Source organism: Cololabis saira, chromosome 14, assembly GCF_033807715.1.
Source record: "Cololabis saira isolate AMF1-May2022 chromosome 14, fColSai1.1, whole genome shotgun sequence".
Classification (NCBI taxonomy): Eukaryota; Metazoa; Chordata; class Actinopteri; order Beloniformes; family Belonidae; genus Cololabis; species Cololabis saira.
In genome coordinates this window covers 12,208,968-12,232,278 of record NC_084600.1, presented here as the reverse complement: position 1 = coordinate 12,232,278, position 23,311 = coordinate 12,208,968, and the positions used below count along the sequence as shown (strand labels likewise).

Sequence of the window (23,311 nt, the reverse complement as noted above, 5' to 3'; positions counted from 1 at the left end):
ACCACATGATGGCAACATTAAAACGGTTTATGTGGGAAACTCAGCTCACTATACTCAAATAGTACACAGAGCAATTTCAGAGTGTTAGCTCCACATGTATTGTCTAAATTATTAATGGAGAAATAATAAATGTTCCTTTTTGTTTACTACATATTGTTACTGATTTACACATGCTGACAATAAAATGATATGTACACTTTGTAGAGCACTGAGTAATGGTGAAAGTGAGGGTCAACATTTCACAATAGGACTCTCAGCATCTCAGAACCACAGTGGCAGACTGCCGGGTTCTTCCTAATGTAAGAGTGCATTTCATTTCATTTCATTTCATTTCATTTATTCCATTCATGGTATATATTCTTAATAATGTTGTACAAAATTCCATGAAGTACACATTGAAAGAATGTGTACCATGAAAGAAAAGGAGCAGGAAGAAAAAAACTTATGATACCTGCCCCTCTCTGTACTTAATACAATTACGTTCACTTACTGAACACCAATCTATCTATACATATATTTATAACAAGAAAACAAACAAAGTATATCTAGTATTGATAGACATATGTTAAATAATTTTGAATGATGTAATTTATTGACCATATGAGGGAGGGAAGGGGAGAGGGTGTGCTGTTGTTTTTTATTTTTATTTACTTTTTTATTTTTTATTATTATTATTATTATTATTATTATTATTATTATTATTATTATTATTATTATTATTATTATTATTATTATTATTATTATTATTTATTTTGGTTTAATTAATGTTATGAAAAGTAAAAAAAAGGGGGGGAAAATATTGATAATTATATTGTTATTGTAAATCTTGTTTCTTTTTTTAATGCCCTCAATAAAGACATCTATACAAAAAAAGAAAACAAACAAAAATACCACTCTTCTATCTATTTTTTTCTCTTTCTCCTTCTTCTTTTTTGCAGGCACTTATCTTTTCTTTTTTAAACATTTTCTTAAGCTGATACAAACTTGTGCAACTTTTCAGTTCCTTGCCTTGTCCCTGCCATAATTTTACATTTGTTTTATGTTTAGCCTTGCAAAAGTATGTTTGAAATCAAGTTTAAGTCTGTTGTCCTCATCCTCCAATCTGAACAAATTTTGTAACTGTTCTGGTAAAGATCTATTTTTTGCTTTAAACATTATTTTTAAAGTTTGAAGTTCAACTATATCCGCCATTTTCAACAAACCTGCCGAAATAAATAATCTGTTATCATTGATTAAGTACTTCCTCTGCACTGATAAGCCCTGAAATTGAAACCATTGACAGTTGAAGTAAATAAACACAGTTCGTCGTGTATGCCAGTGTGCAGGCTTTGGCACATCATGGATGTCTGACACTTGAAACCTACTCAGATATTTTCCAGACTCAACCCTGCACACTGCTGCCAGCATCACTCCTGCCCAGTAGCCTCCCCCAGCTGCACACATGGGCTAAAACACATGTGGTGGCAATATCTGGACACACCAGTGGATTTATTGGTTTTGGTTAAACAATACTTGAAATGGATCAGAGAATGAAATAACCCTGTTGGAATCATGTGATAAAGAGAGTGTTATAAAATCCAAAAAGTGTTTCATATTTTGTCATCTTAATAAGAACTAGCCATGTTTTGCTTTAATGGCAACTTTACGCACGGAGCTTCATGAGGTGATCGCCTGGAAGGCTTGTCAGTGTTGAATGACTTTCCTTTCACTCATCTTCATCTCAGCCGGGTTCGGGTGAGGTGATTGTGGAGGCAAGGAGGAGCCACATGCACGACTCAGTGTTGTGACTAATACAACATATTACACATCTTACTAAGCCATGCATATGCATGGGTATTTTTTATGAATCAGAGTTATTGTGGAATTATAACCACACCATGAGCTTCTTTAGCCATTAATGCTGCAGCATTTTTCTGCTCATCAGTTTACATATTAAAACACATTTTTTGTCTCATAATTACATTGACAATTGAATAAAACCAACAGCAAAGAAAAGAAAGGCCTGAATATGAAGCAGACACTGGTCAGGAAATCTGTTTCACTTGGCATCTCAGAGCTGGAATCTCAAAAAGGAAATGTATTGCAGAGTGGAAAAAAGAGGCAATCGTCTCTCTGAATTTAGAGCAAATGAGCCTGGAATAAATATGACAAAATGGTATGGAAGAAGGGCCAGCGATCCCTCTTTTATCTGCATCTAATGAATAGAAAGCTTCTTGAGTCACAAGGCCTCAAATGAAAATGATCAGGAGAAAGATAGATCTAATGAAGTCTGACTTTTGACATGTGAACTGTAATCTAGTGCTAGTAAATCAGGAAATAGCTAAGTACTTCTTCTATTCTTCAAGTCGCAACGGAAAAACCTACCAGCAACCCCAGAGAAGCCGTCCTGGTGCATGGCCCACGTTGAATAAGAACAATAAGAATAAAAACTCCTTCATTCGTCTCACAGTGGAGACATTTTTGTGTTACAACAGCAGCAGGAGAAAAAGTACCAAAATAGTCAAAAGAAAAATAGTAATCACATAAATATAAACACTATATATAATGTGACAACTGCTGCAATCAGTTTCAGGAACATGCCTTTAGAAGTATCTTTTTAAAGTTAAGAAAAAATAAATCCTTATTTAATTTGAGTGAAACGGTCTCTTTTGTTTAAATTCCGACTTAAACAGCTCCAAGAATGTGTGTATGCATGATCCAGAGTGTGTGAGCTGCAACGTTTGTGCATCTGACATTGATGCAGCACTCATTCATTCCCCTTAAACACTCATGGCAAAACATGGGATCACCTTTCTTGAAGGGGCAACATGGAGGAAAGCCAGGAGGTTCTGGTTTGAATCCCGGCCGGGGCCTGCATGTGGAGGTGCATGTTCTCTGTGCTTGTGCAGGGTCCTTCAGTCCAAAAGCAAACTTGTTAGGTCTAACTCTGACTGACTCTAGTTTGTATGCTTGTTTGTGACTGGTGACGTGTTCAGGGTGCACCCCTGCTCTCGCCTGGTAACATAAGCTTCCCCTGATCCTAAATATCACTTCAGTTCAGATGATGATGCATGATTCTTGAAGGATATTCATTCAGCTGAATTTGGAAAACAAAAAAAACAAACAAACTCACAGCTGTGACACACAACTTTATTATTTTACACAAGATTAATTGTATAATTTTCATTAGTGAAACAGTTACATAGTGCAAAAGCTCAATCTAGTCTTCTGTTAAAGCAAAGTGCAGAGCTCAAGGAGCTGTTGGCTCCTTGACAGAAAACTTTGGCCCCATGACGAGATAATAAAATGGATGGATGGATGGATGGATGGATGGATGGATGGATGGATGGATGGATGGATGGATGGATGGATGGAGAAAAACATGAAGATGTTCTATCTTTCCTTCCAAAAATTCTAAGCCAACAGTGCAACTCTGACTTAACATGTCTCTGATCTGCTGTTCTTAGTGTTTCAGGACAGTTCGCTTCCTGTTAAAAGCCTAATTTTAATAGACTTTTAAATGAGTTTCTGACTCAGCAGGTCGTGAATATGCTGAAAAGGCTTCTGATTCTGCGTGTGCTTCCCTCCCTCTCTCCATCACACGCTCTTTGCTGTGTCCTTTATGCTGATTTAGCTACTACCCCCGTGCGTAAATGGAAAGCTTTTACGCGCCACACGTTCACTCCAAAAAAAGAGGTTTAAATGCAGTTCTGTGCCTGTCCCACGCCTGGCTCGGTGCTTAAGTAAGCCCCCCGGCAACTGGGGATGTGCTGTGGAGATGCAGGGATGCGCTAATACCTCTCTACAACACGATACGTTGGTGGTGGGAGGTGGGGGTTAAAAGCAAGGCGTGCGTCCGGACGCTCGCCACCAGCTGAAGACAACACACACAATTATATCTCCCTCATCAATAACAACATTTAGAGTCCGGATTCTTAATTAAATAAGGTTCTTCAACTGTTTTGCGTTTTATGAATTTATAACATCTAATCTGATGACCCCCCAATGGACAAAATCTAAGGGAAGACTCTCCAGCATCCCCGTCTTCAGCACAAACAATAGGACTTGGACATCATTCTTCTCACATTTCAAAGATGGCTATCAACACTGATGCTGCCTTTGGGAAAAGCGGACTTGGGGAGAGGGAAGTGTCCAACCCCAGCGACTTCCAGGACACGGAGAAGCTGCTGAGCTCCGGCGGCGGGGGCAGCGCCGGCACCGAGCCGAGCGGCCAGAGCAACAACCTGAAGCCCTGCGACTCCTTCTCGCTGACGCTGCGCGGCAGCGTGCGCTCCCTGGACGCGGACCTGAACGGCCACCGCTCCCCGCTCAAGTCCGGCTCCGTGGGCCAGCTGGCCACCCCGCCCCGGTCCTCGTCCCGGGTCAGCCTGGGCCAGCTGCCGTCCCCGGTGCCGCGCGGCTCCGCGCCCCCCAGCTACCTGTGGCTGGCCGTGCTGTCCTGCTTCTGCCCGGCCGCGCCGCTCAACATGTGCGCGCTCTGGTACGCCAACGTGGTGAGTGCTTACACCTTTACTGGGGGTGCATGCTTCCTATTAGGGCATATCTTGAATAATGTTATAAACAGTACTGGAGTTGAGGGGGGATGAGGTGGGATTTGCATCCCCCCTGAAATAAAAACGGTCCAAATCATCCCCCCTGTAAAACTGCCATCCCCCCTTTCCATCCCTTATGTCATTTCATCAATGAATGTGGTTTTACTGCTATTTCAACATTTAGAGTCATCACCAGAAAAATACCTTATTTGACAATTTTCACCTGTTTCAAGTACATTTTCACTTGAAATAAGTAGGAAAATCTGCAAGTGGGATGTATCTTATTACAAGCAAAGAAATCTTGTTCCACTGGCAGATTTTTCTACTTATTTCAAGTGAAAATCTACTTGAACCAGGTGAAAATTGTTGTTTTTTCCCGTGAGGAGTCTTGTTTTAAGTGTAATGAGATTTTCTTTACTAAAATGAGACATTTTAACTAGAAATAAGACAAATATTCTTGTTAAGATTGTGAGTTTTTGCAGTGATCCATTTTACTTATCCTGTGAAGGACAGAATCATATTGTTAAGTTCAGAAAAGTGTTTTTTATTGTTGTGTTTTGATGTATTTGATGTAAGCCCAGTGGATATTTAAAGCTTACAGAAGGCTGCATTTAACTGCTGCTATGTCATTCCTGCAGTATTTCTGCAGGTGTTTTGGTCACTGCTATTATTTGTAATATATTATATTATTTGTAATCAGCACAAATTATCTGTCCCCATATGATAAAATCCACCATCCCCCCTGATTCTTTTTACAACTCGAGTACTGGTTATAAATGTAATGTTTGTGAGCCGTACAGGTGGTTTGCTCCTGTGTTTAATGTAATTATTGACTGGCTGGTCTCCTTCCCCGTTAGTCGAGGACTGTTCTCCACACTGGAGATATTGATGGAGCAAAGAAATACGGCCGTCTCTCTATGATGCTTAGTGTTCTGGCAATGTTGCTGGGTGTGGCTGTGATCATCTTCATAGTGTTCACATTAGGTATGGAAACATCCCTACACACACACACACACACACACACACACACACACACACACACACACACACACACACACACACACACACACACACACACACACACACACACACACACACACACACACACACACACACACACACACACACACACACACACACACACACACACACACACACACACACGGTTCCGTACAACAATGTGTGTCCTAATGTCTCTGCTCTGTCTCTCAGAGACCGCAAAGTGAAGTGTGGGATGGAGAGAGTCTCCTTTAACTTCATCGGATCTGGAATTTGCACAGAAGAAAAGAGGATGGTGTCATTTTGAAGATGAAAAAGCACAAATATGAGTCGAAAACTGGCTGAAGAGACTCCAATGAACAACTTCTTTTTTTCCTGCAATGTACTTAAAAAAAAGAAAAAGAAAAAAGGAATGAAAGTACAAATCATTTATCTTTTTTTTATCTTTATGTCCACTAACCTCCACAAACTCAGGAATCAAGAGAAAAGGAAGGATGCTCCCAGTTACCGTGTGGGACTGTCGGGTTAAGACAGTTTGTGGAAAAAGAGCAAACGGCTCACAGATCAAGTCACACGTAATGAGTTCACCAAGTGAATCCCTCAAACAACCACTGAAAAGAAAGCTCTTAATTCTGAATTTAAAATAACAATCATTGTTAAAAAAGAAACAACTGTATGATGTGTAAGACACACCAGAGTCCTCCAGCCTGCAACGCCCCCGCCGCCTGTTTCTCCTGATATTTGCAGTGAAGACCTTCCCTTGTTTCACACTGGACTTCCACGGCTATGAGAAGATGTATACGCTCTTTTCATACACTGTTTACACGACGTTTAACACATATTTATTACAACAATGCCTTTCTGCAGTCATTGTGTCGTATCCTGCTTCGCGCGCTAACATGATAAACTGTACTGATTCCTCTTTGGACTCCAAACCTTGTTATGTTTACAATATACTGCAACTGATGAAGGGGGCTGTTCCCCGTGTATGCACTGATCTTGCCACTCCGATGTTCATGTTTATACATTTATACTGTATGACTGGTTTATTGTGCCATAGTTCTGCATGTCTGAAATAAACTTGAATGAGCATGACCTGCTTGGAAGTGAGCTCGACGCCTCCATTAGGAAAGGATAACATCACCGGAGCGCAATGTGAGGGAAATAGTTCCTCCACAACATACCAAATACACAAATTAAACCCTTTTATTCTTTTAACTGTGATTTTTCAGGGGGGGGAGGGAGGGATTATACATTAAGAAGAAAACACAAGAGCATAAAAAACACCCTGGCATGGGTTGATCTGAGTTGCATGAACGTCTCCCCGGCCATCAGTGGAAAGTGTAGAGCAATAGTAATATGGTGCAGACGCCAATCACCCCACCTAGAATTAAAGAGTCCCGCCTCTTGCGCAAATTGATTTTCTGGATAAGACTGTTGATGGCAGGGAAACGATCTGAAGGGTGGGGAAGCGTTGTGAAGGAAAATAATTAACATCCAAGTCAGACATCAGAGACCAAAAATAAGCATTAGATGGACTCTGAACACAATCAAGCTGAAATAAATGAATAAAGACAGCGAGGGAGGTTGTTGCACTGTTCCGCCCAGATTACATTTAGACTGTTTTTTTTTTTTTTAAATCTTCAGTGGATATACAGTAAAGCGGACATTTTTAATGGAACACAAAGTGATGCAGAGCAGGAGAAGAATCAGTTTCAGCAATGAAAGGATACTGGCTAAAGTTGTGACCCTGGTTTGAATGGACTTCAACATCCCACGCTGAAATGTGATGTTCTCTTTGGTAGCCATGGCGATACTGACGGGGAAGAGGGGGGTGGGGGGGGGGGGGGGGGGATTAGCAGCAAGAAAAGAGAAATATAGCCATCCCCACAGCATCACATTACACTGCTTTTAATGTTTCTACTGATGAGCTGCAAAGTAAGGAGGTCTGTTTTAATCGACCAGAATAAACTGTTTCCCCATGACGTGTGTGTGTGTGTTCAGAGAGCACATGGAGCAATAAAGCTTACCTTATTGCATTGTCGATAAGGCTATCAGAGCTGCAAAAAAAACAAAGACAATAAAGATAAAAGCAAGATCAAGTCAAATACATCCTGAATCCTGAAGATACTTTATCAGATGACTTAAAATCCAGTTTATAGTTATTATGAATCATGAACAGAAACATGGTCTGGTTTGTTGGCCCTATAATAACGATAATAATCATAATAATAATAATACTAAAAAGAAGAAATAAAGCACTTCCTCAGGTCCCTTCAGAGAGGAGTAAATGCTGCTTGATATAGGATTTCCATCGATTAATGTCATTGAACACGTTTACATTTCAGGGTGGTGGCCTGACCCGTCAAGTGTGCTTTAGTTCGTGTTAAGTACGTGAGGGATATGGATGGAAGACAAAGCCTGAACAAACACCTCTACCAGGTTTTTTCCGACTGCCATTGACCGCTGAGAAAAGCGACGGTCAGAAAAATGAAGTGTTCAGTCCAAGGCTTAGCCGAGCGTATATGGGCAACAGTGAGCATCCTTTCAGACTCCACTGGAGACCGAAAATCAATATTGTGCTTTATATTTCCTCCATCTATTCATCCACCTCTTCCACTATCTATCTAAAGCCGTCCTCCGCCTTTTCTGTCGACCCTACATTAGCTGGCACAGTCCACAGGCTTCTGCTTGTATAGAGCTGTGCTTTTTTCTTGCTTTCCTTATGAAACTCCTCTCTCTTGTGTTTATGCAAGCACTTTATACCAGCGTCTATTCATTCATATGGTTTTATAATGCCTGAAAAGCGCTGATCCAGCCTCTAAAACCCTTCCCTCTCTATGAAGAGTAGTACTTGCCTCAAATACACATCTATTTGATGAAATAAGTTATGTGGCTCCAATGGAAAGCTGATCTATGTCAAATAAAAATAAAACAAAACAGACACATGTGAAGTTCCAGTAAACCTCCAGAGACATAAAAGCAGAGTCTTCACCTCAGTAAAACAACCCTTTGATAGCGAGGGAAGAACGACTGGCATCAGAGGGAATGTGCACACCATATGTTCCTATTTTTAATAAAACCACCTCTGACTGTGGTTGAATCCATTTTTATCAAAATCATATCCTATTCGTGCAGTTATCCACCTTTAAGAACATCAACATCAGCTGAAGAAAGAAGGAAGTTCATGTGCATGTTGGTTCATGATGAAACAATAGTTCTTTACAATCAATATCGTTTTACGATCTTTGACTTTTCTTTTAAATATACTGCTCTTCCTTCTCTCCCCGCCCTCTTTTGTTTCTTAGGGACTGATCACAAACCATGGCTTAAGCCTGAATCAAATGTAAAAGAAAACAACAGATTAAATATACACACAATAAAATGTGAGGCTTTGATTGCATCGGCCCAAATGACAGAGATACGTTTCCTGAGTACAGGCCTCGTAGGCCTCGTATCTGCGGGGACTGGGATCAGAGAGTTTTGGCGTGCTTTCAAACCCAGACATGATTTAATGGCTTTTAGCCGTAATGCTGCACACTGCTGGAATCAGCTCTGCGTGAAACGGAGACACACTCCATCTGTGGCCATTATCGGCTCGAGACACTTTCACTTTACAAATTCTCAATTCTGTAGTTTCATCTATTTTGTTCTTTTGTTTTACAGTTGTGCTGGCATGTTCAGACAAGTTTGGTTTTCTTTCCAGGTTCTTTCTGTATGGATAGATTTTTGCTTTGCCTCTCCAACACACTAGCCTCTCGGTACGAGGTAAAACCAGGGTGTGACTACACTTGGGCTGTGTCTGAATTATTCAGCCATTTTCCACATCGAAAGCAATCCTATCCAGTAGGAGTGGGTGATATTTTACCGTTCACGATATACCGTCAAAAAAATTCCCCACAGTAAGAATTTGTCATCTCGCAGTAAAAACGATAAATTCCCCTTGATGACGTTTTTGTGTAAAGCTGATTTATGGTTCTGCGTTAAATCGACAGAAAGAAAGAAAGAAAGAAAGAAAGAAAGAAAGAAAGAAAGAAAGAAAGAAAGAAAGAAAGAAAGAAAGAAAGAAAGAAAGAAAGAAAGAAAGAAAGAAAGAAAGAAAGAAAGAAAGGAAATGAGCCAGAAAGAAAGAAAGAAAGAAAGAAAGAAAGAAAGAAAGAAAGATATGAGCCTGAAAGAAAGAAAGAAAGAAAGGAAATGAGCCAGAAAGAAAGTAAGAAAGAAAGAAAGAAAGATATGAGCCTGAAAGAAAGATAGTAAGAAAGAAAGAAAGAAAGAAAGAAAGAAAGAAAGATATGAGCCTGAAAGAAAGAAAGAAAGAAAGATATGAGCCTGAAAGAAAGATAGTAAGAAAGAAAGAAAGAAAGAAAGAAAGAAAGATATGAGCCTGAAAGAAAGAAAGAAAGAAAGATATGAGCCTGAAAGAAAGAAAGAAAGAAAGATATGAGCCTGAAAGAAAGAAAGAAAGAAAGATATGAGCCTGAAAGAAAGAAAGAAAGAAAGAAAGAAAGAAAGAAATGAGCCTGAAAGAAAGAAAGAAAGAAAGAAAGAAAGAAAGAAAGAAAGAAAGAAAGAAAGAAAGAAAGAAAGAAAGAAAGAAAGAAAGAAAGAAAGAAAGAAAGAAAGGAAATGAGCAGAAAGAAAGAAGAAAGAAAGAAATGAGCCAGAAAGAAAGAAAGAAAGATATGAGCCTGAAAGAAAGAAAGTAAGAAAGAAAGAAAGAAAGAAAGAAAGAAAGAAAGAAAGAAAGAAAGGAAATGAGCCAGAAAGAAAGAAAGAAAGAAAGAAAGAAAGAAGAAAGAAAGAAAGGAAATGAGCCAGAAAGAAAGAAAGAAAGATATGAGCCTGAAAGAAAGAAAGTAAGAAAGAAAGAAAGAAAGAAAGAAAGAAAGAAAGAAAGAAAGAAAGAAAGAAAGAAAGAAAGAAAGAAAGAAAGAAAGGAAATGAGCCAGAAAGAAAGAAAGAAAGAAAGAAAGAAAGAAAGAAAGAAAGGAAATGAGCCAGAAAGAAAGAAAGAAAGAAAGAAAGAAAGAAAGAAAGAAAGAAAATGAGCCAGAAAGAAAGAAAGAAAGAAATGAACCTGAAAGAAAGAAAGTAAGAAAGAAAGAAAGAAAGAAAGAAAGAAAGAAAGAAAGAAAGAAAGAAAGAAAGAAAGAAAGAAAGAAAGAAAGAAAGGAAATGAGCCAGAAAGAAAGAAAGAAAGAAAGAAAGAAAGAAAGAAAGAAAGGAAATGAGCCAGAAAGAAAGAAAGAAAGAAAGAAAGAAAGAAAGAAAGAAAGGAAATGAGCCAAGCCAGAAAGAAAGAAAGAAAGAAAGAAAGAAAGATATGAGCCTGAAAGAAAGAAAGAAAGAAAGTAAGAAAGAAGAAAGAAAGAAAGAAAGAAAGAAAGAAAGAAAGAAAGAAAGAAAGAAAGAAAGAAAGAAAGAAAGAAAGAAAGAAAGAAAGAAAGAAAGGAAATGAGCCAGAAAGAAAGAAAGAAAGAAAGAAAATGAGCCAGAAAGAAAGAAAGAAAGATATGAGCCTGAAAGAAAGAAAGTAAGAAAGAAAGAAAGAAAGAAAGAAAGAAAGAAAGAAAGAAAGAAGAAAGAAAGGAAATGAGCCAGAAAGAAAGAAAGAAAGAAAGAAAATGAGCCAGAAAGAAAGAAAGAAAGATATGAGCCTGAAAGAAAGAAAGTAAGAAAGAAAGAAAGAAAGAAAGAAAGAAAGAAAGAAAGAAAGGAAATGAGCCAGAAAGAAAGAAAGAAAGAAAGAAAGAAAGAAAGAAAGAAAGGAAATGAGCCAGAAAGAAAGAAAGAAAGAAAGAAAGAAAGAAAGAAAGAAAGAAAGAAAGAAAGAAAATGAGCCAGAAAGAAAGAAAGAAAGATATGAACCTGAAAGAAAGAAAGTAAGAAAGAAAGAAGAGAAAGAAAGAAAGAAAGAAAGAAAGAAAGAAAGAAGAAAGAAAGAAAGAAAGAAAGAAAGAAAGAAAGAAAGGAAATGAGCCAGAAAGAAAGAAAGAAAGAAAGAAAGAAAGAAAGAAAGAAAGAAAGGAAATGAGCCAGAAAGAAAGAAAGAAAGAAAGAAAGAAAGAAAGAAAGGAAATGAGCCAGAAAGAAAGAAAGAAAGAAAGAAAGATATGAGCCTGAAAGAAAGAAAGAAAGAAAGTAAGAAAGAAAGAAAGAAAGAAAGAAAGAAAGAAAGAAAGAAAGAAAGAAAGAAAGAAAGAAAGAAAGAAAGAAAGAAAGAAAGAAAGAAAGAAAGAAAGAAAGAAAGAAAGAAAGAAAGAAAGAAAGAAAGAAAGAAAGAAAGAAAGAAAGAAAGAAAGATAAATTCCCGTTAGCGAGGAGGTTGAGTCATTCCAGTTTTGCAGTACAGGTGTAACTCATTTAATTGGTTTTTAATAATTCAATTTAATTGGTGTAGTTTAGTAGCATTTAGTATTCTTTTAGAGCAGTGATTTGGCTCCAAAGACTGAATGTGGTGATAGATTTATAGTTACAAAGATGGAGTTGAATTGGTATTTCTTTTATCGTCATTTTTATCTTTATCGGGATAAATGCCAGAAATTATCGTGATACATTTTTTTGTCCATACCGCCCATCCCTACTGTCCGGGGTCACGGGGGTCTGCTGGAGCTTATCCCAGCCGTCACCAGTCCAGAGGCAGCTCACGCTCCGGAGATGTCGGAGTGTGTCCATCACATTCACTCCTACCCTCACATTCTCAGCCACGGTAAACTAAGAACCACCGACATAAAACCACAACTGTGCTGCTCTATAATGAGAACAGGAAACAATTTCTCATCCCTTTGAACAAACTAAAATCAAGCTTCTGCCCCTCTGGAAATAAGCACACTATTCATAAATCTAGTCAAAATGGTCTGATTTTAAGGAAAAATATCTTTGTCCAAGCGTCAACAACATTTTACTTGACTAGTTAAACTAGCAAAATAGTCTAAAATAGTCCACTCGTTTTCTTAAAGGTAGTTTTTTTTTGTACTTGGAAATGGGTTTTTGCAGAGTGCTGGGTGATCTTAAAATGTCTTACTTTCTGAGATGTTCATGTTCCTTCAGAAAGAGCTCGGCCCTTCTGTTATTCACCCCCGTGCTGTTCTTGTAGGACCTGAGAACAGAAAAGAGATAATAACAAGGAATTGAGAATGTTTTCAGCTAAAATTTGATCACTTCGTTTCTTGTTATCTGCCTTGAAGAAGGCCTACATGGCCCAAACCTGTTGGCATTTTTTAACTTTTACAAAGCCATGATTTAATAAAGGCTTTTTATCTTCTTGAGTGCCTCGGTTTTTCTAAATTGTTTTTCAATCTTTTTGATCCCCATGCCGAAGAGCACCTGAAGTATACTTTTTTTTCTCACACCCAGCAGCACTCCATGCATTTGTAGTTACACTTCGTTTCTTATTCTGACTTAAACTGTCATTTTTCAGGTGGAAAACTTGTGTGTGTGAAAGAGAAATGAAAATTTAACCCAGATCCACACCAGGGTTAAACATCAGAGGACATGATGCAGCTACGAAGCTAGACTATTTACTAAATCTTAATTAAATATGTTGTCTAAGTTGCATTAAAGAGAGTTATGACCAAATAAAAGTGGTAGTTAGATAGCTAGAAATAACCACTGACAAGAGAAGGGAATCACCAGAGTGGCTAACAGAAGACGCCACCTCATAAACACGCTTGTCTCTGGTTTCTCTTTCAGTCTGAAACAGGTATTTCACTCCCTCTTGTTAGCCACTGTCTGTGTGCTGATTACACCACACACCTACACTCCTGGATAACATGAAAATAATCAAATAATGATCAAAATTCCCTCTCATCCTTCAGTCAGCTTCACATCATGACTTATCTCTCTCCTTCTGCCTGATTGTTTCACTCTCCCTCTCCTCCCCTGATAGAACACGTCTCTGTCCGAGGCAGCCCTGATGTAACCATTCTCCATCAACTTTGGGTGAATGAAAGCCTTGTGGTTTGATTTACTGTAGAAAGCACTTAGGAAGGAAATCCCCTGGAGAAAGAGGGAGAAGCTGACAGCAAGAGACAGATACAGAGAGAAGGATGGAAGAGTGGCTAATAGGAGCCGGAGCCTCCTATGAGAGGGCAACTAATGATGGAGGAAATGGAGGATGCTCAAGGGTGGAGGGGATTTAGAAGCAAACTGTGCATTGCTGCCTCCTGCTGGTGAAGAAGAATATTTCAAAGACCCACAGCGGAGGAGGGTAAGGAAGAAAATAGGAACGTGAATCAGACTCAGAGAGGAATTCAAATTCAACTTCAAATTCAAAAATACTTTATTTATCATCAAAGACAAATTAAATGAGAGATGTATTAAGGTATAAGAAATTGTACGGAGAAAAAAAAAAAGAACGGAAAGACTTCAGGACAGGAAAGTGACTGATAAAATCTTCTTTTTTTTCATCTGGGATTCATAGTTTTTTTTTTTAAGTATTTTTTAAACTAATTTCCTTTTTTCAGTAACAATGTTACTGCTTCAAGTTTATAATCAGTTTATAAGCTGCTCGACGGGAATTTAACCCTGCAGAGGTTTAAATTATTTGCTCATTTACAAAAAAGAAAAGGAAAAGAATGCAACACTACTATTTTTCTCCAGCTTCTTAATTGAAATTACTTTTTAGGTTTGGTTAGACAGTACAAGCAAAGAAAATACATCAACCTGTGCCTGCAGAGTTAAAAAAAATGTACTCTTAGTATTCAATAACTGATCATGCAATGACCAAATATCCAAGTGAATATGAAGGAGTAATTGCCAGATAGTCACTGAATTTGATATCAACCAAACTTGGTCATCACTTCATCACCAGAGCCAGGTGTATTTGACCAGGAGCAGATCTGAGTTATTACTTAATGTTCCCAGTGGAACCTGGGTCTCAATTCACTTAATAAGAGAGTTGTAACCACTCTTTTTTAACCAATCGTAAACAAACTGGTAGTGTTAATGGTGTTATGTCTGCACCCCAAATTTTGAACACAGGGGCCCCCCCAGGGGTGTGTGAGTTCACCTGTCCTTTTCACATTATACACTAATGAATGCAGAAGCCGCAACAGTGATAATTGTATCATTACATTTTCAGACGACACTGCCAACTTAGGCCTAATATTTTGGAGTATCATTCAGAAATAGAGTTTTTTGTCTCATGGTGTGATGAGAATCACTTGTTTTTGAACGTTAAGAAGACAGAGGAGATGGTTTTTGACCCCAGAGGAGAGGGTGACCACAGGCCTGTGGTCATACACAATGAAGCCATCTCACAGGTTGCCTCGTTTAAATATCTGGGTGTTTTTATTGATAGCTCGCTTACTTGGAGTATTATCATTACTCTGTAGCAGACTCCAACAGCGCCTGCACTTCTTGCGGCGATTGAGAGTTCATGGTGTAGAACAAAAATGTATGTTGATTTTTTACCATGCCGTTTGTTTGAGTCTTGTTTGAGTCTTATCAGATATTGCATCGCCGCTTGGTACGGTAATTTGTCTGTACAATTAAGGTCCAAGTTGGTTGGTCTCATGCAGACGGCATGGAAGATAACAGGTGTACAGGAACACCCACACCTGCAGTCCACCCATGAGCAGGCTGCTCTAAGGCTGGCCAACAAGATCATATGCGATCCTTCCCACGTGTTACACAGTGAGTTCCAGTTACTACCATCAGGGAGGAGGTTTAGGGCCCCACGCTGGAGGCTAAATAGATTTAAAAGCTCTTTTATCCCGTCCTCAATAAGGCTACTTAATAGCAGCAAATGAAATATGGAGGAGGGTTATCTTTGAACTGTGTTATTGAAACGGTATCATCTAGTACACACACTCTGTGGTCTATTTCTATGTAAACATTGTGTATGTTCTTGTCCTTGAGAAGTCCCTGTCCTTTGTTGTTGTTGATTCTTGTTGTCTGTGTTTCTATGGGTTAAAGCCCAACCCGAATTTCCCACACGTGGGACAATAAAGTGTATCTTATCTATCTTATTTAGAGAAATATGCTCTTTATTGTCACAGTGGCATGCTGTGATTATGAGTGATAACTATTTTAAAAATATTAACATTATGAAATTGCAACTCAGACTCAGGAAAATGATCATTAACTTTGGCCCAGACCTGCCAGGTGCACAAGTCATGAACAGCATCTAAAAATAACTGCTGCTGTAAAGTTATATTTTGTCAGGAAATATGATGTCTTTTAGATGTCTGAAAGTTCTTACTCAATGTCCCTGTGAACAGAGCCCAGCAGGTCCTCTCGCTCCCGCAGACTGAAGAAGTTGCTTTTGGTTTTTTGGAACTCATGAGTGTAGTCCTACAAGATAAAGCACTGCCGTTACCAAGGCAACACTGTCATCAAGGCATGTTAAAGATGGAAAAACGGCACCATTAATTAAAATATTTAAAAAAACATAAGTCAGAAAACATGATACAATACCGGAAAGGTTTACAAAATGACTCGTATGCAGCGGTGAGACACTTTTGAGAGTGAGAGAGAAGATGGCAGTACCTTTAAAATGTCTCTGTGTCTCTGTAAGGTGTGCATTACTGCTGCATTATGATGTGAAGCTCCTGGGGAGTTTGTGTATTCTGCCATTTTGTCATTGGTCACTGTAAGCTGCCAAAAAAAATAAAAATTAAGCATTGGATGCAATGACAGACTGAAATTTTACATATTAAAATAGAGAAAACTATTTTTAAATAAACACACATGTATCACAAAAAAGCATGAAGATAGTTCTACCAGTTAATGTCGGTGAGAAACAGACAGCTATTCTCCTAACATGTAAACATAATCTAAACATGTTCTGCAGTTGTTTGTAGTCATCCAGCATGAGTGATATGTAACTTACTTTTGCCAAGAGCTGCTCCAGCTCAGTTGTCATGGGCACAAGCACTCCGTCTTGAGATGAACCAAACGAATCAGACCTGATTTAAGAAGGAAAAAAAACTCTGCATCATTATTACTATTAAAACTGAACAGAGTCAATGGCACTGAAAGCAACTTTGCTGCCAAGTTACTTAGCAATGAGTGTTTTTTTTAATGTTAGAGGTATAGAATAGAGTGTATTCAAAATGTCAAATAATGACAAAAAAACATTAACATAGGATTTTGCTACATAATGTTTTCCATAAATTTTAAATATGTATAGAGATGTTCTTTGAGCCAGAGAGCAATCCTTTTGTTAATGATGGTGTGGTGCTACCTGCTGTCTCTTGACCGCTGCTCCTGGCTGCTGCTGTAGCCGGTGCAAAGTTTACTGAAGGAGACGAGCTTCAGGTCCAGCTCATTCTCCAGCTGTCTGGCCTGTTTACGTAAATCTGATAGAAGAAACAGAGGAAGACCACAAAATAAAAACATTTAAAGATCAATATCCCACCTTTTTTAAATTATTTGTTTGGACTATACCACTGTAACATCAGCAAGCATCATTACTTTGTCGAGAATGAGATCTTGTTGATTATATTGTGAATTTAACATGAGCAGGTCATATAAATATATATTTTTTAAATCCTTTAAAGTCTGAGATGGCTGTATATGGATTTTATCATTAACTCTTGAAGTTGGAGAGAGAGCTTTCATTAGCACTCTCTAAAATAAAAGCCATAAATGACTGACCATGACACACTCATTATAACGGTAGGGAAATTACATTTGATCCACGTGGAGCTTTTTCGGTGGTGAAATGTGAAGCTGACTCCCTTTTTACATTAGACTGTTCCAGATATTGAGTGTTTTAAAACTCCGTTGAAAATCCATCTCTTTTTAATGACTTCTGGCCAAGATTTCGTATGAGACCTTAGATGTTATTGCACATGCTGTTTATTTTAATTCATTCCTGTTTTTATTTGTAGTTGTTTAATGATTTTTTTCAGCATATATTTAATGCACATTTATGGAATAGTGCATTTCTGATAATATATACATTGTTTCTACTGTACATAACTCAATAAGTTAATATAAGTCAACTGAGGCGGTTAAATAAACAACATTGACTTCACTGATAATTTAACTGTTTATGATTATTTTCACATAGAAACTGCATGAAAGAAAACTCCAATTAAAGTACAATTAAACTGAATTATAATCCAGTTCAACAATGTTTATAAACATAAAAGCTATCGTTTTTTATGGTGTTGTCGCGTTTACATTGACTGAAATAATGTAAAAGCCTAATGTGTTAAAAACAGATAAAACAGTTTCACTAAACCAGATTAGTTTACATAAAAGTCCACTGGTGTTGTCTTACTTTAGTCAAAAGTTCTTCGAAACTGGAATAAACATTCAAGTAATGCACTTTTTGATTAGTAATGAAGTCAACTAAGAAAATACCATTTTACTGTCATACTGTTGACAAAAATCAAGCAAATAAAAACTTTAAAACTTCAACGTGGACGTTAAACTAGCAGATTAGCCGGAAGTGTTAGCGTCTTTTTCCACAGGTATAAACTTAATTAACGTGTTGTATTTCGTAAGTAGATATAAGTGTGTGGCTTCAATGAACGAAAACAGTTTAAATGTACAAATAAAAGGCTGTTTTATATTTAATTTATAACATACCCTCCCAGTAGTTACTGCTGGTTGCCATATTTGTTGTTGACATGTCATCACCGGCCGTAAAGGAGCGACAACTGTCGCAACTTCTCCTGACGCCACAGCGCCCCTGGTGGCCACACATGGAACACCCATTTATGTCCATCATATGCACATTGAGTATACAATTATTTATTTTTTGTAAATTCATTAAACATAGATTCACTTATTTATATTGATTTATTTAAAAGGGATTTTATATGTTCAAAATGTATGTGTGCACACATGTATGTGTATCTATTTATATATAGATACATAGATGTATACAAGTGTTTATGTTCTTATGGTATATACAATGGTTTTTGCATGTCTAACACCTAAGAGATGGCAATTTAAATGAAATTCTTACAGTATAGGTCACTGAACCTGAAGGTTAAAAAAAGGTCAAGACATAAACAGTGGAAAGTTACAGTTGTAAGTTTTTTTCAGATTTTTTCAGATTTTTATTGTTTTAAACAGTTTGACTACTTTTTTTTTTACTTTTTATTTTTTAATACTGTTTATTCCGTTAGTTTTCCCTGACAGTAGGAACTACTGGCTTCTTGACATAAAACCTTTTCATCAACAAAGGCAATTTCTTTCAGCTTTTCCCTTTCTGTCGGAGTTGTACACAGTGGATCGTTGTGGTTTGCTTATTGATTTGCCAAAGCTTTTACATTGGATTCCCTTCCTGACACAACAGTTGTGGGGACTGATTCCGCAAGATTGAAGTTGGACGACAAGAGACTGGCCACTACACCACTGCTGCGAGATCACCAAAATGTAACTCTAGGTTAAAAGAAATACCTTAAAGGGGCCTGAAATTAACTAATTATAAGAGCAGGGAGCATTCCTCCTTTGGGACAGGGTCATGGGCTCCATCAATGGATGGATGGATGGATGAAATCAATGATACATCGCTGTATTACGTTTTGTTTCTCTCTTTTTATCAAGAAGTGTGCGTTTATTTCTTTTTATCATATTCACTGATCACAGAGTACAGGCCTGTCGTTTTGAAATACTTCACAGGTAGAATTATTATATTGATATAGATTTTACATTATTCATCATGATGTTCAGTGTGTAGCAATATAGCGTGATAATTAGAAAGAAAAAAGTTGTATTTGAGTAAAGTCAATATTTTTTTAAAAGAAAAAAATCATTTGAGAAATATATATAAATATATTTATAAGATATTTAGTGTATATGGAGATGAATACACATTATCTGGTACAAGATAACCTACTAGAGGTTTTAAAGATCTACAAAATGACTTTGGCAATCCTTTCAAACTGAAAATAATGTAAATGTATTCTCATTGATGGTGTAAGTCTATGTCATGCTAATCAAGGTTAACAAGATTAACTCCTTCATTAAAAATACTTTAAGGAGACACATCTTAAGGGAAAAGATATACAGTATGTGACTCTTCTACTTCAGACACATTGAATGTATGCCAATTGCATCCTAAGGCTGACATCTGTGTACTATGTTTATAGTTTCCACAAATGTCAGACAGGACTCAAATCTTCCTTACCTTAAGTTTAGTTGCCTCTACTCTTATTTAAAAATGTGTTTTTTAAATGGAGTGAAAAGTGAAATAGGTCACTTTAACTTTATTAAATGAAGAGTTTCTCCCTTCAAGTAGCTTTTAATATTTAAAAACTCATCTGCACTGTTTTTCTTCTCAGTTTAGCCTGATGTAAAACTAAAAGTGAAAGGATTAACTGAATTTAAGTTCAGTAAGTTAAGTAAGAGGATTGATCGGTAAAGGATGTTGCTCATTTATACCTTAACTCTTTATGTGAATGATTCACCAAAGAAGTACTGAATGTACTGAAAACAGATGATAATAATAATGAGGAGTATGATAAAATAATTTAAACCGAAAAGAAAACACTTGTGTAACTAAAGTACACGTCAATGTCGTGAATCTCTCTGAGTCTTGGTTTATTCTCTTTATTCATCGTCTTGAACACAGGCAGTCATGGATATCACAGAAACAGCAAGACTGGTGGGCGTGTTTCTGAAGAGGACAGTGACGATGGCTCCATCGATGGTGGGGATGAAAAAGAGGAGAAAAGCCTTGTGCTGTTTTCACCGTTCTGCAGTGAACTTCAGCAGACGAGGCTTCTCTTTTTCCCTTATCCAACTTTCTGTCATTCCTATTTTCTGTCTTTCTCACATTTCCTTTCTTGATGATGTTTCCTCAGAAAAAAAAAGAAAAAAAGAAAAAAGCGGACGTGCAGTGAACCACTGACGTCAGTAAGCACCTGATGTCCACTTCTGGATCCTGCTTGTAACTAGCCGGACCGACAGAAGTGGGGGAGATGGTGGTTGCAGGAGAGGAGGAAGGGAAGGAAAGATGGAAGTGCAGGATCAGAGAGAGAGGAGGAGATGAGGAGGTGCAAAGGAAGTGGTTCCGTCTCAGTGCTGGATCCTCCTGATGGACTGAATCTGGGGAGTCTGGGAGTGGGAGCCAAACTCACGGTAACACTTGAACTCTCCTCCGCGGACGTCAGACTCCAGGATGTACTGGTGGCCACGGTAACCAGGGAACTGGTAGCACACGAAGCTAAAGGAATATACAACAACAGGCTAATTGAATACTGATAGAAGCAAGTAAACATAGATGCAAGAGTGATGTTAATATTTAAAATAGTCAGGGATCTCAAAACGGATGTGCACAAACTGAGCGCCAACCATTTTAACTTCCACACTGAGTCTCATGCAGAACTAAGATTCGCTGCAGTTCCTCGGCTGACTGATGGAGGCGTGCTCCAAAAGCAACTCAGTCCCCACTGATTTCCACGTTAAAACGTCCAACTTTAGAGCAGAAATAAACATATTTACAGCCCGGTTCAAAAAGGCCTTTTGGTCTAAACTCTGAAGGATGAATTTTTTTGTACCACGCCAGGAGAGTTTATAAAAAGAAATACATTTATTTCTAATATGATTGTTTGGCAGTCGGCTCAGCGAGTTGCTAGCTGTTATCACTTCCTCATCCGTAATCTTTGGCTAAATGCAGCCGTCAAAAATGATACATCCTCAGCCAATATATTATAGCCGAAGGAGCTAGAAGCAAAGCTAACTTTCATTGACGTGGAGTGGGCGTGGTCCTGTCGGCTCATGAAAATGTGCTTCAAAACTGGTCTTCAGAAACCCAAAGGGTGACGTGACCAATTGCTTCATCCATTGTTATACACAGTCTATGACACACACACACTGAGTTTTCTTCTTTTTCATGCCAGAGACAGCTGATTTGAGTGTCTGACACCAGAATCACAGCTCTGAGATATCACATCCTAGTCTATTTATGGGGGCTACCTAAGACTGTAAATAACCTGGGGAGATTTGCAGGGGACTGTGACATCACAGACCCAGATTCAAATCTGAATCCCAATTTTAATCTTTATCCACCATCGACTTCAAATCCTGCTGCATTAGCCGTACCTCGGAAATGGTTGGTGCAAGTTAATATCTATGTCAAAAGAGGGACACACATTCAAACCAGTGATGCTAACCATAACCCCTTATGCTAGCTGATACAAACAGAGCTGAAAACACATGGTCAAAATGGTGCTTTTATACTGTGTCATACTTTAAGGTAAGACCCAGGAAGTTTGTTCTACCAAACATCATGAAAATATACTTACGCTCCACTCTGGACCATCATGGATCCAACCTCGTTATTCATCCAGCCCATGGCCTGCAGAGAGGGGTAGTCATCGCAAAGCTCAAACTGACGACCCATCATGTTCTCCGACTCGAAGATGGTCATGCGGGACTCCTTGTGGTTCTGCGCGAAAAGGGCGGGAAACACAGGTTTACCACAGGCTGGGCTGAAGCTGGAGGCGGCTAACGCTGTTATAGGAGTGCTATGTTGAACCTACAGCACAGCAGATGGGCCTGAAAGAGATCATTCTCTCAATGCGGTAGGAGTTGCTGCCACTGTAGGCCTCAAAGCGAGGGTAATCTCCCTTCTCCAGAACAAACTGCTGGCCGCAGAAGCTGGAGTGCTCATACCCCACCCAGCTGCAGGTCAGAAATCAAGGGGGAACAAAAATAGCAATATCATAAGACCCACAAAAATATCCACAAAAATCTCTCCATTTTACAGAAGCAAGGAGAAGCTCTACGTACGCGCCACACTCGACCTTCAGGGAGCGGACGTTCTCCATCCCACACTCCATGATGTTCTGGCAGCTGGCGGTGAACTCCATACGCCTGCCCTGGAAGTACTCCTGGTCGTACACAGTGATCTGCAATGCAGGAAACACAAAAGTAATTGCCTATTTTAGATAAACGATAGCTGAAAAGACTTTCCCTGATCATGTTTCTATCCCTGGTGCTCAAATTGGATCATGTGAAATGCATTTTCTTACCTTCCAAGGGCCCATGGGGATAGGGTTTGTCTGAGCCATGTTGTCTTTATTTTCCAGGAGTACCTGTGGGGACAAGGACATGAGTTTTGGAAAATGATGCACAGCAGCTTCTTCTTATCAATCTTTGTATGGCTTGTGCCAGCATGGCTGTTAATAGATTTCTTTGTTTTAAGGCTCAATAACTACGAAACTACTAGAGGAAAGAATGAACCTCTAATCCAATGCCTCCTGATAGTCTCTTGTTTGTTTAGTCCCCCTGTTTCAAATGATCTCTCTTATGAGAAGCAAAGATTGTAAGCAAGCCAATCTAGTTTTTACCCCTGTCAACCAATAGGAACCATTTCTGCTTGACAAAATCAGAGATTGTACAACTGTACTGCACTGTTGACTACTTTAACTCCTTTGACCTACCACAATTGGTGATCTGTGTGCCGTGGGGGTTCCACTAACGAGTCTGTAGAGACAGTGTGTGCAGGGGTGTATATATACACCCACCGGTGTCAGGGGCCGGGGGGCCGGCACGCCTGGACTCATGTCAGCACTTTGCTTTGGACTCCATTGTTTCGTTGTGTGAGCCACAGAGGGGTTAACGGAGACACACACCGATTCACGCTAAACACAAAGAGACTATGCGGCTATAATGCGTTACCTACAGCTCAGTGGGGGAATCTATATGTTTGGAAAACATACATGCAGTGCTTACAGCTGTGCTAAACATACTTTAAAAGATGTTCAGAGATGAGAAATCAACACAGTTTGTGGTGTTTATATTGTACTCTGTGTTTTAAGGTTTTAGTGTGTGTTTTTACATATGCCATCAACCTGCCAGGGACTGCA

General features: G+C 38.6%; 3 protein-coding genes across 3 annotated transcripts; 1 reads left to right on the top strand and 2 right to left on the bottom strand.

Moving 5' to 3' along the window:
* The first annotated feature begins 3,625 nt into the window (after nucleotides 1–3,625).
* LOC133459600 (trafficking regulator of GLUT4 1-like) lies at nucleotides 3,626–6,763 on the top strand. Its single transcript, XM_061739712.1, has 3 exons — nucleotides 3,626–4,493; nucleotides 5,390–5,516; nucleotides 5,745–6,763. Exons 1-3 carry the CDS (start codon nucleotides 4,074–4,076, stop codon nucleotides 5,756–5,758), a joined length of 561 nt encoding a protein of 186 aa, XP_061595696.1. The 5' UTR covers nucleotides 3,626–4,073; the 3' UTR covers nucleotides 5,759–6,763.
* Nucleotides 5,241–18,158, bottom strand: LOC133459599 (Golgi SNAP receptor complex member 1-like). The gene is made up of 9 exons (XM_061739711.1): nucleotides 18,078–18,158; nucleotides 16,723–16,837; nucleotides 16,369–16,444; nucleotides 16,026–16,133; nucleotides 15,739–15,830; nucleotides 12,559–12,633; nucleotides 7,562–7,591; nucleotides 7,265–7,347; nucleotides 5,241–6,987 (listed from the first exon to the last, which is right to left on the bottom strand). The coding sequence occupies exons 1-9, from the start codon at nucleotides 18,118–18,120 to the stop codon at nucleotides 6,863–6,865; spliced, it is 747 nt and encodes a 248-aa protein (XP_061595695.1). The 5' UTR covers nucleotides 18,121–18,158; the 3' UTR covers nucleotides 5,241–6,862.
* Nucleotides 18,159–20,032: 1,874 nt separating this feature from the next.
* Nucleotides 20,033–22,927, bottom strand: LOC133459598 (beta-crystallin A1-like). Its single transcript, XM_061739708.1, has 6 exons — nucleotides 22,886–22,927; nucleotides 22,475–22,537; nucleotides 22,233–22,351; nucleotides 21,983–22,124; nucleotides 21,746–21,888; nucleotides 20,033–20,664 (listed from the first exon to the last, which is right to left on the bottom strand). The coding sequence occupies exons 2-6, from the start codon at nucleotides 22,511–22,513 to the stop codon at nucleotides 20,517–20,519; spliced, it is 591 nt and encodes a 196-aa protein (XP_061595692.1). The 5' UTR covers nucleotides 22,514–22,537; nucleotides 22,886–22,927; the 3' UTR covers nucleotides 20,033–20,516.
* Nucleotides 22,928–23,311: the final 384 nt, after the last annotated feature.